The sequence below is a fragment of the Myodes glareolus genome, chromosome 12 (genome assembly GCF_982192425.1).
Source record: "Myodes glareolus chromosome 12, mMyoGla1.1, whole genome shotgun sequence".
Lineage (NCBI taxonomy): Eukaryota > Metazoa > Chordata > Mammalia > Rodentia > Cricetidae > Myodes > Myodes glareolus.
The window spans coordinates 33,449,116-33,466,838 of NC_142037.1; the positions used below are offsets into that span (position 1 = coordinate 33,449,116).

At 45.7% G+C, this 17,723-nt stretch overlaps 1 protein-coding gene across 1 annotated transcript in view; it reads right to left on the reverse strand.

The window, feature by feature from the left end:
• The window catches only part of Dock5 (dedicator of cytokinesis 5), a 182,989-nt gene that overhangs the window by 54,561 nt on the left and 110,705 nt on the right, over nucleotides 1–17,723 (reverse strand). Inside the window, exons 13-23 of the mRNA XM_048422301.3 lie at nucleotides 16,833–16,958; nucleotides 13,649–13,773; nucleotides 12,343–12,441; nucleotides 10,137–10,209; nucleotides 9,165–9,268; nucleotides 8,011–8,194; nucleotides 7,278–7,375; nucleotides 6,951–7,040; nucleotides 5,214–5,314; nucleotides 4,094–4,228; nucleotides 797–908 (exon numbers count right to left, since the gene is read on the reverse strand). Of these exons, the coding sequence (XP_048278258.3) occupies nucleotides 797–908; nucleotides 4,094–4,228; nucleotides 5,214–5,314; nucleotides 6,951–7,040; nucleotides 7,278–7,375; nucleotides 8,011–8,194; nucleotides 9,165–9,268; nucleotides 10,137–10,209; nucleotides 12,343–12,441; nucleotides 13,649–13,773; nucleotides 16,833–16,958 (1,247 nt within the window). The remainder of the gene's footprint in view (nucleotides 1–796; nucleotides 909–4,093; nucleotides 4,229–5,213; nucleotides 5,315–6,950; nucleotides 7,041–7,277; nucleotides 7,376–8,010; nucleotides 8,195–9,164; nucleotides 9,269–10,136; nucleotides 10,210–12,342; nucleotides 12,442–13,648; nucleotides 13,774–16,832; nucleotides 16,959–17,723) is intronic.

A 17,723-nucleotide genomic window follows, 5' to 3' on the forward strand; every position in this document is an offset into this window, starting at 1 on the left:
AAAACCAGAATACCCCATTGCAGCTCTGGAGGAAAGGGCAGGACGTGGGGTTTAAATGGGAAACTGGAAGCAGGTGCCCTTGCTATGAGAAGCTGGCGTTGTTGAGAATGACCTCCCCCAAGCTTCCTTCTAAAAGTGCAGGAGGCCCAGGACCTGGTTTTCACTACCAAAAGGCTATATACATTTACAGTACATTTTGGTGGAAGCAATTCAAGTTTCTCTCACAAAGTCACCATGGAGAGCAAGAAAGGGGTAGGCTTCAAACTGGAGCCCTCAAGGATTACATGGCTCACAGTTTTCATGCTGGTGACTCTGCACATCTAGAAGGAGGTATGTGAGTGTGTGTGTGTGTGTGTGTGTGTGTGTGTGTGTGTGTGTGTGTGTTGAGTGGGGTTTACAGAAAAGAGAAACTGCCACCTGGGATACCCAGGGGGATTGGTTTGCTAAAAATCAAGGGGTCAAGCAGGATTGCTAACAGCCATTCAAGTGGAGTCTAAAGTGGTAGCCTGTCTTTGGTGAGTTGACATTTTATGATACAAATGCAGATAAAAGCTAAAATGTGGACGTGACTACTTTTATCATGTGTTTGTTTTCAGCAGGGCTGTGGCTGAACCCAGAACTTCATGTGTGCCCGGCAAACTATCTAGCAGCCACAGCCGCACCCACTTTTCCTCTACCTCTGCCCGCTCTACTATGCTTCTCCGTTCTCCAAGAGCATACTGCACTTTTCCCTCCTGCCAAGTTACATCTCCACGAGGGGCCCTCGATGGGTCACCCACAAGGTCACCAGGCTGACCTTGATCTTGACAGCTTCTTCTAGTGGTCTGTCCATCAGCGTGTTGAAAGCCAGAAACAACTGGCGGATCGAGTTGTTAAATTCATCTCCATCTTCGCTCTGACCGTAAAATCTAGTAAGAAAGAAAATGTGCAATAGACTTGTGGTCTCAAAAAGCAACACTAGAGGTCAGTGCCTTGCTGGCCACCATCTCTGACTGTGCAGAGACAGCTGTGGGGGCACCCGGGGACTGTTTTTAGGGGATGAAAAGTCAGTCCGATAAACTACAAAGGCATCAAGACTCTGAAAATGGCCAAGTGGTCATGTGTAGGTAAAGTCCCAAGACACAGTCTATAAGCTGGGCTAACCAGGCCTACCAACTGGGGCTGTCTGAAGGGCCCAAGCCTGGAGAGGTACTTGGCCCTAGCAAAATTTGTGGGCACTGCTAGTGGGAGGGACATTGCAGAAAGTCATTGTACAGAAGAAGCCAGTGAGCGGGCATGGCTGCCTTCCTCAGCTCATGAGTAAGAACAGGAGGCATAAGCTTCCAGAGCAGACTCTGCAGGGATCTAAACCAGCCTTGCACACATCCTCTTTCCAGCATCCTTCCTCCTTCCCTCCTCTCCCCTGTCTCATGCCATCGAGCCTTGATCTGAGCTGAGGTCGCAGGCACTGTGGGGAAGCCCTCCAACCTAGTCTACAAACCCCAGCTGTCACCCACTTTCTCCACTCTATCTCCCAGGCTGCTGCTGCCCTGCTCCACTGTAGGTGCCCTGAACATCACTGACAAGCATTTGCTTTGATTAAAGGTTTCAGCTCTTCTTCCTAAGATGTGTGCCACCAACTCAGAAGCCGGCTGTTTTACCTAAGTACACACTAGAATGTCTCTGGCTAGTTTCCCCAAACCCAGGCATCCCAACGGGCAGAATGTGTGCATGGCACTGATGGCAACTCCACCAAGTGCGCACGGGTAGGTTTAACAGATCCAGAACATTTGAACACACTCGAGCACAGGTGTACCCGGAGATATATATTTATGTTAGCTTCTTCCATTGACTGATTTCTTTCTACAAATCCAAAATCTAAAAACTCTCCAAAACTCCAAAGCTTTAATGAGTGCTGGCTAACACGAAGTCACGAGTAGAAAGTTCCCTCTCTGATGTCACATGAGGGGTCGGTCCCAATGTACATGCAATAGAAACTGTATAAAACTACCTCCCCGTGTGCAGGAGGCACACGGGAAACAGAAGAACTTCGTATTTAGACTCTGGTCCCACCTCTAAGAGACCTTATTTTATGCCTTAAAATATTCCAAAATCCTCCCAAAATTGGAAACCTGAATCTGCTTCTAGTCCTCAACAGCTTGGTTAAGGAATACGGTAACCAAGGAGCGTGAACTCCACAGTAACCAAGGAGTGTGAACTCCACAGTAACCAGGGAGTGTGAACTCCACAGTAACCAGGGAGTGTGAACTCCACAGTAACCAAGGAGTGTGAACTCCACAGTAACCAGGGAGTGTGAACTCCACAGTAACCAGGGAGTGTGAACTCCACAGTAACCAGAGAGTGTGTACTCCATAGTAACCAGGAAGTGTGAACTCCATAGTAACCAAGGTGTGTGAACTTCATAGTAACCAAGGAGTGTGAACTCCATAGTAACCAAGGTGTGTGAACTTCATAGTAAACAAGGAGTGTGAACTCCATAGTAACCAAGGAGTGTGAACTCCATAGTAACCAAGGAGTGTGAACTCCATAGTAGCCAAGGAGTGTGAACTCCATAGTAACCAAGGAGTGTGAACTCCATAGTAACCAGGAAGTGTGAACTCCACAGTAACCAAGGAGTGTGAACTCCATAGTAACCAGGGAGTGTGAACTCCATGGAGAGCATTATTAAGCCAGGTGATAATTCGCAGTTTTCAATTCACTCATTGAAAGAATGAGAAAAGGACTTGGGATGTAGAGATAGGTTAGTGGGTAAGAGCCACTTGCTGTGTAACCATGAGGACCTGAGTTCAAATCCCCAGCACTTATGCAATAAGACAGGCTTGACCACATGAGTCTGTAACTCCACTTCTGAGGCCTGGGCAGAGTCAGGACGACCACCAGGGCTTGCCAAAAACTGGTGCGCTCCAGGCTCAATAACATCCTGTCTTAAGGGAATATGGCAGAAAGTGATAGAGAAGATCTCAGTGTCCTCGGGCTTCCATATGTATGTCCTGGTGGCACATGCATGTAGAAACATGTGTACCACATGCACACATGAACAAAAAGAAAAGATCTCCTAGTTAATCCCCAAGATGGCTCAAAATCAACCAAAACCAAAACATACTTAATTTTGTTCAGTTCTCAAGAGTTCGTGTTCCAGCAAACACTATCACTGCCCACCCCAACCTCAAGGTTGTCTAGGGTCCTTCCCATTCTATTGCTGTCCCATTAAGTCCTACAGCATCCAGTCAGCTCTTCCTCCAGAATCAACCGAGCGCTCCCTTTGAATGGGCGGTGGAACGTCATTGTCTCACCTGTGGGCAGCCTACCAGGGGCTACTCACCTCCATTCTCAGCCTCACACAATTCATTTCTACACAGGAAGTGAGATGATCATTAAAAAGCTAGAGTTTATTATCTCATAAATTAAACTCCCCCAGTGCTGCCACCACACATGGGTTAGACCCAAGGTCCTGGCTTGTCACATGACCTGTCTCTAAAAGTCACTGGGGTGGCTTGAAAAAAAATTCCCCCCAAAAGGAATGGCACCATTCGGAGGGGTGGCCTTGTTGGAAGAAGTGTGTCCTATTGTGGGGGCGGGCTTGAAGGTTTCATATGCTCAGGATACCGCCCAATGTGTAGGTCAACTTCCGGTGGTCTCTGAGTTGTGATGTAGCAGTCTCAGATCCAGCACCACATCTGCCTGCATGCTGCCATGCTCCTCATCCTGATGATAATGGACTACACCTCTGAACTACAAGTGAGTCACCTCAATGATATGTTTTTATTTATAAGCGTTGTTGTGGTCATGGTGTCTCTTCACAGGAAAAACAAAACAAAACAAAACAAAAAAACTAAGACAGCCATCCAGCCATCATCACCAATGAAGACTGTTAGAGCAAGCAGCCTATTGAGCCATTACACCATGAGTCCTGGATGCAGAAGGATCTCACATGGTCCTTACATTCTCTAGTGACCTCCTAATCCACCTCTAGAGATGTGAACTTTGTCTATCCTATAACCCATCAACTGCTCACAAAGCTGAATACCAATGAGCATGAGGAACAAGGGGATGTAGGTCAGTGCCAGCAGCATCCTGTTACTGGGACCATTACCTCAAGTAGAGCACTCGCGACTGGATGATGAACCGAAACAGGTACTTCAAGGCTTTCAAAGCCGCAAAGAGCAATTCCGTCTTGCTAGGGTCATCAGCATTAGCCACGTAAAAGTTCAGTACCTTGGAGAGTTTCCTAAAAAAAAAAAAAGGCAAGAAAGTAGCATTGTCACGAAAAAGATGGGGGTGAACTGAGAAGTACAAGGCCCAGCTTTCAAGTCCACCCTCTCACATATGCCCTAGGCAGGCAAACTAACTGCTGTCTTGTTTCCACATCCGTCTAGCTTTCACACTTCCCTTCTTGGAAATACTGGGAAAACTTAGGAGTAATTAACTCGTCGAGGCACAAGTCTCCATTGGTGGAACTGAAAAGAAGGCTCAGGAGAAGACAGAGCTGGAGCTAGGGGCTGGCTCAGTGGGTAAAGCTCTCGTTATTCAAGCAGCAAGCGTGAGAACTAGAGTTTGGAGCCCCACAACTCAAGTGGATGCCAGGTAGGTCTAGTACTGGGTGACAGGTGAGCCCCTAGACCTACCTACATCTCCCCACTGGATGCCCTTGGCTTTTGCCCTTTTGCTTTTGCGTGTATACATGCATTTGCACATGTGTATGTACATACAGATGGTGTGAGCATCTATGTGTTGAAGCCAGAGATCTACATCAAATGTGTTCCCTAATCATTCTCCATTTTAATTTTTGAGACAGTTTCTCTCTGGAGCTCACTAACACGACAGAACTAGCTAGCCAACGAGCCCCAAGGATCCTCCTGTATCCCCAGCTCCAGGGCTGGGATTGCAGGCACACATCACCATACTGGGCTTTTCACGTGGGTCCTGAGAAATCAAACCCAGGCCCTCGCACAGCAAACACTTGGCTGACTGTACCATCTCCCCAGCCCACGCTCTGGGGTTTTAAGAAGGAAAACCCTGAAGGAAAGAATGGAGTCCAACACCTCGGTCCGCTGACATATTTTCACATTATTCAAACAACCTCTTTCCATGAAGACGCTGAGAACACGGTCCTACCTTCCAGTCACACTGACTGCATGAAGGTTCCTCGTTTCTCAACATTCCGGCCCCAGGGAGAACCCCAACAACACGCCAGTGCCCCGAGTCATACTTACACATGTGCCAGGGTGGCGCTGAAGTGCTTGTATATGTAGGTCTCGAGTACAGGGTTAAAATGCTGAAACTTGATGTCCCCTATCAGCGAGATGATGAAGACCTGCCAACGGTGGCCAATATTAGCAGCAGCACTACACGGCCCGGATACCCTGCCCACGGGCAGGAGTCTAACCTCTATGTGCCTCTCCTTTCTTGATTGTTGTTGCGGCATTTCCATTCTACTATTCAAGCTGAGGTTAAGCCTCATGGTTTATTTAACATAGACAGATTATATGTGTACAGCATATTGTTATGGGTCACAGCCACTGGCTGTGGGAAGCTAATGTCACTAAGGGGTGCACAGGTGACTTAAAGCACAGAAGAACACAGGAGAGGGTGGAGGAAGACAGAGAAAGTGGTGTGTGGGAATTAAAAACTAACACAATTTCCTCTGAGATTCTTTGTCACCCACGCTGTGTATGAATACCTCGTGAATGTCAGAGTTTGGTGTCCCTGTCTCCTCTCTATGTGTCACCTTATGTCTATGGAAGGCACCCAGGATGAACGTGTATAAAAGTGGCACTTGGGACTGCCGTCTATGCAGTCTATGCCTAGACTATGCCTCCATGGTCTCTGGTCGGCCTCTTTTCCCCCCCAGACAATGACTGAGAACAACAGGTCAAGGTGACAGCATTGCCTGGCTCCATCTTCCAACATTAGCCCTGATGCCCTAATCCGCTGCTAACAAGACCAGGTTCCTCTTGCTGGTACACATCTACAATCTACCTACCTCTTCAGCCCCAGTCTTCAGGTAAAATCCTGTCCTAGACTACGCAACAGTGAGGAAAGGAGGCCTCACTGTTTAGGTGTGTCTGGTTCCTCCTGCTTTTCCTGGTTTCCCTTTGTTAAGTATCACTGTTCTGATTCCAGTTGTTGGAATAGGCTTTAACACTGTATGAAAAACTCGTCTGCTAGGCTGCCTACGGTTCATCGGGACACTATTCTTCATCTCCGATGGTGAAGGCAGCCTCCCTGACACGGCTGGACAAGGACATACAGGGGTCTGTATCAAAGGCTTCTCCTGGGCTTTGCCTGGAGAGTGATACAGGAAGCTCAAGTGCCTGCCAATCTCTAACGTAATTAAACCCATTATGTTTTCCAAGGGGAAACTGAAAGTATGTCAAATAGGTTGGTGCAGGACAATTGTCTGCATTTTATCAATTACGTTTTAAATAAACGCCGATTGGCTGGTAGCCAGGCAGGAAGTATAGGCAGGAACACCAGACAGGAAGCAGAGGTGGGGCAAAGAGAACAGGAGTATTCTGGGAAGAATGAAGCTCTCTCGCAGTCCTGCCCAGATCACTGAAGAAGCAGGATGTGACCTGCCCCACTGAACAAGGTACTGAATCATGTGGCTAACACAGATAAGAATAATGGGTTGTTATAAACTACAAGAGCTAATAAGAAGCCTGAGCTAATGGGCCCATCAGTTTATAATTAATATAGACCTCTGTGCAATTTGTGGGACCTGGTGGGAGAACAGAAAACAAGCAGGCCCTCATGTTACAAGAGGTGAGATCAAATAGAAAATAAGAGCTTGGAAGAGAAGCTGTCTGTTCCTAACTGGACTTCTCAGAGTTTAGGCTAAAGAAATTCTCAGAGAGCTGTATACAAATAATTTTGCTTGACAGTATTCATGGTTCTTTAGAAACAAGCTACCGAAGAACAAACACTGGCTAATATGCTAAACGGCTTACCAGTGCATCAAACACAAGGAAGTCGTAGGTTTCGTTGTCTGACATTTCCATCATTATGTTAAAAAGCGCGTCAAGGGTATCCTGTAAAAACTGCCAGTGAGAGAAACAGAGAGGTCACTCAGGTTTCATCCTGCTACATGTGGTGGAAAAACAAGCGAAGAGTCACTGGGTTCTAAGAGAATAGCTATGAATCAAATATTTTGGTAAGGCTGGCACACCGGTTTGGCCATGTCGCTACTAAGTTTGAGATTTCATGTTGGGTTAACTGGAATGGTTGGACTAGTGAGACAGTAAGGCATACTTGCGGCTGCGCACACACAGGCGTACCTTAACAATCTCTCCTCCCTCCACTTCCATCAGCTTCTTCAGGTTGTGTTTAATGTTCTGGGAGTTGGAGCGCCAGTTTAATAAGCCGAGCAGGTCCACTGGGAAGAACACAAACCACAGACATTAGAAGACATCGCTACAGAATTTTCTAGAAAAGATGACTGTTGACAGACTGGGGAAATGGCTCAAGGCGTGAAAGTGCTCTTATGGAAGTAGGAAGACCTTAATTCAGATCTCAAGAACCCGCATAAGTCTGGCTGCAGGAGGGCAGATCTAACGAGCCCAGTGCTCCTATAACCAGTGCTCCTGGGTTACACAGTAGAAAACACGAGACCCCGTCTCTAACAAAACAGAAGGTGAGGACTGTTATCGAGGGTGTTCTCTGACCTATACACGTACAAGGTGCCACATGTTTGCTTGCACACACATGAACACACGCATACCATATACACACAATAGATTTTTAAAAATGAACTGCCCTTCATGGTAGCTAATTTAAGAAGTACCTCGGGTGTTATTGCAATTTATTGTTTCTCATATAAATCAGAGAAAACCTTGTGATCCTCTTTAGTCCCTCAAGGGAGGAAAAAACAATCAGCTACTGATGTACAAGAACACAAAAGGCGCAGGAGAACAGGACCTGGGGCCACATGAACTAGCACCACGAGTCTCAGCAAGAAGCCTAGGAGGACCGGATCAGGATCATCTGCGTCCCTGGGGTCCCCACACCTACCGTTCTGAGTGAGCTTTGTGGAGCAAATGAGGGTGGCAATCTGGAAGCTGTCCTTCGTGCTGTCCTTGCTGGGTGTGAAGACGGATGAGTTCTTGGATGCCTGGAGTTCTTTCTCTTCCATCTCTGCTTTGGTCCCAGGCAGGGTCAGATAGTATTTAGCATCTTCCATTTTCTTATTATCACCCTGCAGGGGAAGCAAGTTAGAAAAAGCAGAAACTGGGCAATATGACTCACATGCTCATAAGAAAGATGCTCCCCAAGAAGAACATGACCATTCTTAGTAGGAGATGTGTGACTTTATCAAATTACATTTATAATCCCCTATAATTTAGACATTATCTTCCTACAGAATTGGCAGAAGAAATAACTTGATCATGGAATAATAATGCAGTAAGTTATGAACTACAAATGAGAACCCATTCTCTGACAGAAGTAAATACATACATTACAGAATAGGTTGAGTTTGATCCTCTTGAACTTTATACAAGGACATGTGTATACTGCATTGGGCCAATGGAAAAAAGAGTAGCTCCCTGTGAATTCTGAAACTATTGAGAGACTAAAGGCATGCTAAGGAAAGAGAATGTTCACGGGTGAGGCATAACTCAGAAGAGCTGCCTGCTAGGCATCAGCTGCGATCTGCCAAATATTGCTGGGGAACAGATCTCCCGGTATGTACTTTAAACTCTAAAGTCTCAATAGGCGTAGGACTCAGAAGTGTGAGTCCTTCTGAAAGGAAAAGCAGCAGGGCCCAGACAGTAAAGAAATGGGGCCTTGATTACAATGGTATGAAAACCACATATATGACACCCTGCCAGGTTCTAGCTGGGCACAGCCCTCCACTGTCTATGTCATTTGGACGATGGACAACAGGATCAGGGCCCCGCCCTTTACTAATAAGGACCAAGGCACACCCTCTACTCTACAGGGAGATGTTCCTAGACAACTCAACAGTCATGCAACTCATTCTTCCACGAGAGGTGCCAAAACCACAAAGGTATGACCGGGGGCCCTCTAGACTTTAGAGGGTGGACACATTAACTTTCTGAAATTAATCATATAAACCCCAAACAAGCCTGAAAAACCCCATTCAAAGGGAACAGGTGTGTAGGTGTGTACTGAGCCATTCTGGTGTGTGGTTCTAGGAGCATCACCTTGTATACCACCAGATCATGCCTCCCATCCTGCAGGGTGGTGCCGTCCGTGTTCATCAGCTTCACAAAGGCCACCCCGAAAGCTCGCTCTGATTTGTCTCTGGCTGAAAAGACAGAAATATATGCCTAAGTCGTGCAGAGGGACACCAAGAGAAGATGGCTGTGGCGGTTAATTTCACATTCGCTCTGGGGTGTGACGTTCAACCACAGGATAATAAACACAGGCCAGCAGCAAGTTTGTCTGTGTCACAGCTGCTCCCAAACGGAGAATGCCTGATATTTCACATATGGTCTATTTTCTATATTGCTTGACAAATAAGACCACCATCTACTGAATCATCCAAACCAGAATTGTGGTACTGACCAATCTCAGTCCTGTCAATCAAAGTCATGTACAACATATCTATGTAGTCTGGTCCCTTTCTCTCTCCACGCCCTGTTTCTATCCAAGGCCAAGGCATGCTCACCCCATCCGTTTATCCCATAAATCCTTCCTCCTATCTTCACGCCTTTGCCATCCAACACTTTCTCCACACAGTAAGAGGGAGAACACTCAAATCAGGCTCATTTATGGTCATTCCCCTGCCTTAACTCCTTTAATGAAGCTGGAATTTGGTGACTCATATTCTTAACTCCAGCTACTTGGGAAACGGAGGCAAGAAGAATGTAAGTTGGGAGCCACCCTGGGCTACATATTGAGACCCTGTCTCAAAAATACGCAGCTACAAAAGTATAGGGCTAGGGATAATGCTTTCAAGTGCCAAGTTGTCACTTCCAGGGCTGTGGATTCAATCCCAAGCACTCTGGAAAATAAAAGCAGAACACTATTCTATTTTCCCGATACCTTATGAATTCTGATCTAAAACGGCCAATTTTTTCACTTTTTCAAATTCTTTTCAAATTCACAAAGCATGTCAGGAAACAGTCCAGTGTGAAATGGGAGTGTGCGGCCTCAGCCCTCCTAACACTTACATTCTTGAGATGATCTGTGTCGGAAGGTGAATCTGATGTGGCAGCGTGTGACCTCCTCTATGGCAATGAAGACCTGCAGAGAGGGGAGGAGTCAGAAGTCACAGCTGACTTGGGGTCAAGTCCTCTCAACTGTAAGGCATGTTTCTGACGCAGGACCATATACATGGACGGGGTACAGCATGATGTCTTGGCTCTGCATACATTCTGCACTGTTCCAATCAGTATAATTTGCCTGTCTACTGCTTGAAGTTTTTACCATTTGCTCCCAGTGACCATATACAAATCCTCCCTCTTAAGTATTCTGAGAAAAAGGGACTTAGGTTTGGCTTTTGTATGTTATCTCAGCACAAGTTCCTTCAGAGAACCCAGGCTTTAAAGCAGGCTTCATTCTCATAGCCATTCTCAGGCAGGAAGAATCTCAGAGGGAGACCACTCTGCTGATCATAATTTTGGAGTTTAGACACATTATGAGCCTGACATGCAGAGGGACAAAACCTGGATTTTGAGGTCTACATAGGACCTTTCCAGTTGGAGGTCCCATACAGATACAGTGGTGACTGGTGTCTATAAGAGAAGGGAAGACAAAATACCTGGTTGGAGAAGTTTTCTGTAGTAGATAGTAGTATAGTAAGTTCCAGAAGACAGTGTAACAACATTCACATCTAAAACCCAGAGGAGTTCACAATGCCTAAGATAAGTAGCTTTAACAAGCACAATATGCCCAGGAGTGGTGGCATGTGCCTTTAGTCTCAGCAGGTGGATCTCTCTCAGTTAAGGCAAGCCTGAGCATTATGCCAGTTTCTAGGATAGCCGGATGCTGTGGGACAATAGTCTTGTGCCCTGGAAAGACTTGTCACTTCTACTGGTTTAATAAAATGCCGATTGGTCAGTAGCCAGGCAGGAAGTATAGGCAGGGCGATCAGGACAGGAGAATGCTGGGAAGAGGAGAGGCTCAGTCTGCAGTCGTCAACCAAGATGCAGAGGAAGCAAGATAAGAACACGTCATTGATAAAAGGTGCCAAGCCACATGACTAACACAGACAAGAATTATGAATTAATGTAAGACGTAAGAGTTAGTTAATAAGAAAGCCTGAGCTACTAAGCCAACCAATTTATAATTAATGTAGCCCTCTGTGTGTTTCTTTGGGACTGAATGGCTACAGGACCGGGCAGGACAGAAACCTCAGTCAACAGCCAGAGTCACAGTAAGAACTACAAACAAACAAAAAAAATCACAATATAAATTCATATGAACAGCATCATAAAAAAATACAGACTATAGAAGAATGTGAAAAATAACTGCTTCCTGAGATATGAAGACAATGTTTCTGTCTGTGGATTTTCTGCTTAGACCCTCACAGAACCTTGCCAATCTCACAATAGGTGCTACAGCAGCCCCACATTTAGAGTGACCTGTTTTAGGTTGACCCCAAGGTGTTCAGGGACCTTAGGAGTCACTTCCCTGTGGCTACCACCTTCTGGGGAAGAGGTCACGGCAATATCCTACTCGACTGTCTAGTTTTAAGGCTACTGGGAGCCTACAATGAGATGAAGGATCCGAAAGCACTTTGCAATTCACAAAACCCTTCCTAACAGTGAAGAGGCCCTGAACATGTGAGCAGGGGCCAACAAGAACAACACATGGGAAGCTGATGGAAGAGGGCGAACATCTATGCTTGTCCGCAGCATCTTGGCAGTCCACCACCTTCCTATGGCCACAAGTTTCTTTATTCCAGTCTCTATATATTTATGAATGAGAATATTCTTTCAGAATGGTGGGTTTCTTAAAAATAGATACTCGAAAGAACACTTAAACACCAAGTTGGCTTTTTAAAAGGGGAGTATCTCTGGGCAGTGGTGGAACACGCTTTTAATCCCAGCACTTGGGAGGCAGAGGCAGGCAGATCTCTGTGAGTTCGATGCCAGCCTGGTCTACAAGAGCTAGCTCTAGGACAGGCACCAAAGCTACAGAGAAACCCTGTCTCGAAAATCCAAAAAATAAAAAAATAAAAACAAAAAAATAAAAAAAGGTGAGTTCCTTGAGAATTTCATATAGCGTATTTTGATCATATCCCCCCCACCTCCACTTCAGCCCATCACATTCATCTCTTACTACAGATATGATAAGAAGGATTTGAGATTTAAAAAGTAGACAGGAATCTAGACAAAGATCAACAGCGGAAGGGACTAGAAACAGAGTTCTCACCTTGACAGTCTCGTACCAACAAGGCTGCTTGACTTGGTAATACACCACCGACTTGTACTCCGAGACGCCTTCGTACCCAGCACCGGGATGAATGGCTTTCTTTGGTTGGAAAGACACAATAAGGAGATGATACTAGGTGAAATAAAATACGGCTAGAGAAAAATGTTTCGGAATGTCTAAGAACCAAAACACAACTCAAAAGCGGAGGTGTAGTGGATCTGAGAAGAGCCTGGCAGCGCTCAGCCTCGATGCACTGGGAGACGTGGTTGCAGCCTTGATTCTGAACATGCAGTGGGTGCACTTTGCATCCGGTGTGCATTACATCACATCACACCAAACCAAAAACCTGCCTCAGTCCCCTCAGCCCCAAGTACTGCATGCTATGAATTGCAGTGTTTTTACTAAACACAGAGTTTCCTGCTTCTAAAGAAACATAACGGCTGAATTATGCACAAAGACTGAATACTTGGGGAGCATCATTCCAGGACATCTAGAGAGCTTCAGGAGCCTAGACTTTGACTTGTAGATCCCAAAGTAATTGGGTTGGGGTGACAGAGGCCTCCTGTGGCCACCCTGCCTCCCGACCCTCTGAAGTCAAAGTTAAGATGTCCTTGTTTATATGGCCGGAAAGCTGCCAGAGTCCGAGGAGCTTTGGACTGAAAGATAGCATACCTGGCTCCCCTTCAGGCTCTGCCTCTAATGTCTGCATTTCCCTACAAAAGAACTTCATTCGGGTGTAGGGTTCTAATGCCTAACACTGGAAATCACCAATGGTTGACCTACACCCAAGGGTAGCTTCACAATGCTCCTTCATGTAGGTGTCTATTGGCTCGACTGGCCCAAGTAATGGCAATGCTTTCGAGACATTTGGGACACTTTTGCCACTGTGCTCAAGCTTGAAAATGTCAAAGAACCGGACAACCTAAAGCTAAGTGGCCTGTAATATCTCTGCACAGGGGAACTATCAAAATAAACCTAAATGGCTCCAGGCATCAAACTGGCCATGAAAAATCACAGATTCGTCAGGTTTTATATATTTTCCTTATAAGAAAACATTGAGCATGCTGGCACATGCCTATAATTCCAGCACTCAGGAGGCAGAGGCAGAAGGACCACAAGTTTGAAGCAGCCTCAGCTATCTAGCAAGTCCCTTTCTTAAAAAAACATAAACAAACCAAAGAACAAAACCCCAGAAAAGAAGAGCTAAACCCCGAGATGGGGAGCACTGGCAGGACTCTGAAGAGCAGCCTGTTGCCACTACAGAGCAAAGGTGATGATGATGACATTTGTGGGGGACGCTGCGTACCTCTAAAAGGCTACCGTCTTCATCAAACACAGACATGGTCACCTCCACGTTCTTAGGTGTCTTCTTCTTCCCCTTGTCAAACTCCCCGTGGATCAGGGTGACGTAAATGTCATTTCGAACATCGCCTGCAACATGACAAGCCTCTGGTGAGTGCTGCTGAGAACTCACTCCGAAGTTCCACGACACAACACGCAGAAGATAAACTAAACAGGAAATGGTCTGGTGGGGACGACCTATTCATCCCACGGAAGTCTTTTACTGCTCTCTCGTTCCACCTTTTGCTAAATATCCAGATGTTTTTTACAAACATGTTTTAAAAAGATTAAGTTGTTTTTTATTAGTGTACGCACACATAAATGTACATGCACCTGCCACACAGCATGAGTGTGGGGATCAGGGGACAACTTCTCTGGACTCAGTTTCCCCATTCCATGTTCTTTTCGAGGCAGTGTCTCTCTTGTTACTTCAACTGCTGCCCTGCCCTCGCAAGCTTCCAGGCAATTCCCCTGTCTCCCGTCTTGCTGGAGGAGGTCTGGGATAACAAATATGAGCCACCACACCTGGCTTTTTACAAGGATTCTACAAGTCATTGGGGTTGTGTAGCAAGAGTTTTTATCCAATGAGCCACTTCAGAAATCCAAGTCTTTTCAATAGTAACTCATTGCCACATATAGGAAGACATGTCTAATAATATGCACATATTATATGTTGCTAGGCTGTCCAACAGATTTTTAATAGTGTCTTTCAGGCCCCTTGTTTCTACAGATAGCTGAATGTGGGCATGGTTCCTGAAAAAATACAACCCAGGAACACCAGTAGTACACTCACAGGGACAGGCAGTCCCACTGTGAAAACAGTAGCCCGTTAAAAGGAAAGAAGAGCGTGACCAAGTCGGGGGTGGAAAGAGTAAGCCAGGGTCGTGATGGAGGAAACAGATGACCAGATGGCCTGAAGTCCAAAGGACTTTGTGCTAAAGATGGGGACAAAAGGCAATCGACAGATATATGTCAAATGAGTGTCCATTCACCCGGGGACAGAATAGGGTTGACAGAGAAAGCTAACCTATTAAGGGCTGAAATGGGCCTCCCTCCATTCATTTGTTGAAGTCCAAGGCCTTCAGAATGCCTGTATTTGGAGACAGGACATTTACTCAAAAGGTAACTAAAGTGAAATTGGGTCATTTTCTAATCCGACTGATGTCCCTTATAAAAGTAAATGAGAGCACAGTCATTGAGAGAGATAGCTGTCTGCAAGCCTAGGGAATCCAAGCAAATGCCTTGGTCTTGGACACGCAGCCTCCAGAAACGTGAAAGAGTAAATCCTCACTGTCATGGGCCCTTTTCTGTGGTGTTTGTTAAGACGGCCCTTGGTAACTAAAGCAGGGTTTAAGGACCAGACACTGAAGAATGACTAAGGAAAACAGAAGGTGCCTGGAAAAGGTCCCAGTGGAATAGATAAAGGGAACTCTGATGTCCCTGGTGGGAAGAGAAGGCAATGGTCAGAGGAGCGAATGACCAATCTCCAGGGGTAGCTTAGGCTGACCTCTAACTCATGATCCTCCTGACTCACCCTCCACAGGGTTCACAGTGGTCAGATTACAGGCAGGCAGGCACCACTCAATCAAGCTAGCCACTGCCTGCCTGCTTGCTTGCTTGCTTCCTTCTTTCTTTTCTTTTCTCTTCTCTCCTCTCCTCTCCTCTCCTCTCCTCTCCTCTCCTCTCCTTTTCTTTTCTTTTCTTTTCTCAGTGTTAGGAAGGAAACCCAGGGCTCATCTATGCTAAGCAAATGTTCCACCAAGTGACATCTTGAACGCATACACTTTGTCCTGTAGGGTTCCTCAGGGAATCTTACTGAGCTGACCCACAGAGTAGCATAGAAACCATTGCCCTAGGTGGGGTTTTAGAGTCTATTACAGCCCTGGCGTTCTGAGTCAATGCCGCTGATAAAAAAAGTACTTCAATATTTCCAAGATAAAGTCAACTTGTATAAAAAAATACATTCCTCTAGCTTCAGATTCCTGTCTTGCCTAACAGTAAAGGCGTCTTTACAAGGGAATACTGTCGACAGCTAAATGTTTGAGCAGCAAGACAGCTGGTTGCAGCAGGGCACGGCTATAGTTCTAACAACCAGAGACCGAGGCAGGAAGATGGCTTCAAGTCCAAGTCATCCTGGGTTCACTCTGAGAACATGTCTCAAGAACAAAACTAAACAATAAAAAAAGCAAAACATTTCCCCCAAATGCTGGTGAATTTATAGTTGGGTGAAAACAGGTTTGCAATGGAAGAAGAATGGATGTCTTTTTATGATAAAAGACACAACCACCTCCCTTTTACAGAGATTCTTATTCTTCATGTTATGAGTGTTCATTAGAACACCCTGCACACTCAGGCAATGTGTGTTTAACAAGCTGCCACTCCCTTTAACTTCCTAAAGGTGAAAAAGTTACCCCAGTTACTCTCAGAAGATCTGTTCCCATGTAGTATGCAGCAAGTTGGCTTTCTAGAATTTTTCAAATGTGGTATGACTGGCTGTCCACAAGTCTCATGACTACAAATCAGTTCATAGAATTATCAATCCAGTTCCTCTGAGTACAATTCCCTTGGACTACTATCGATACTAGAGAATTAAATGTGTAAAGTCAGCGGATTCAGGAGACCACAACTGCAGGTCACTGCAGTTGACATTTGGCGAAAGGCTGGGAGCAGAGCAAGAATGGGGAAATCGTTGGGAGAATGGGCAAGCAGAGCATTATAAGTTATAGCTTATGGGAGCACAGCAGAGCATCCCACAGAGACGGAGGTGAGCACTGGGGCCCAGCACAGACGATCACATGAGGGGGAAAAGCGCTTGTCTGTGAAGCAGCAGTTTAATCTCCTGGACTGCAGACACTGGATCGCCAGCTTGCTTTCAAAGCAAAAAGTCAAGCTGGGGAAGCATGTGGGCGGAACAGGATGGGAACGAGTGAGCTGAGAATGCTGGGTGATACTTAACAGTGTTTTCATGGTCCTGCCCAATGAATAGTTTTTAGGGAGGCTGCAACTCCCTGTCACCAGTTTCTTGTGGCCATTGACCCTAAAATGATGGCCTCTTAGGGACCTAGATCACCTCAACTGTCTGAACAGAGGCAGTCCTTCCTTCTGACACGAAAAAGAAACATAAAACAGGACTCAAGCGAAATGTGTACCTGGCAGGATTATTTCTGGAAAGCCCATTTTCCGAGCTATGGCTGTGCATCTGTCCACCAGGTGTGAAAAGTTCTTCTGAACCTGCGTGAGGTCACCTGGCAGTAACTTCAATGACACCCAAAGACCTGGAAGGAAAAAAGATAAGCTTCCGGTTCTCTGTGTGATCTTTGCAACACACACGCAGAAGCTTGTGTGAAACCAACCAGACACCTCATGATAAACATACACTGCTCCCAGGGTGACGTCATTTCAATGACACGTCCTTCAAACTCACTAGCGGACTTGCTGGAGAAGTCAACAGAGACAGCTGACTTCAGTGGAGAACAAAGAGTAAAGATGATCCTAGCTGATGCCAAAGTACGTTTATTCCAAGCCGAATATCATGCGGCAGTCATGGCAAAAAAAGACACAGACATGAGCGGAAACTGTGGGATCACACACAACATGTGGCATCTTTAGAAGTGACGGCAGAGGTGGGAAAAACCACAAGTAAAGAAATGAGTTTTGGGGCCTAGAGAGATAGTGCGATGATTAAGGAAACTTGCTGTTCTTCCAAGGGACCCAAGTTTGAATTTCAGCACCAATGTTGGGCAGCTCACAACTGTTCGTCACTCCCAGGGAATCTGGTACCTTCTTCTGGCCTCTGTGGGCACCCACACATGTGGCAGATACTCAAACACTCATACAGATATAAACGGAAATAAATACCTTTTAAAAACTAATTTCAAAAAAAATATTTTTCTTGCTACTAAAAACGGAAGCAACTTAATGCCTTACATTTTAATTGAGATAAATTGCTAATACAGAAATAAACAGAACAAAAAGCATTGAAAGAAGAAAAAAAGCAAATGGCTGTTAAATGTTTGAAAATTAACCTTTTGAAAAAGGAT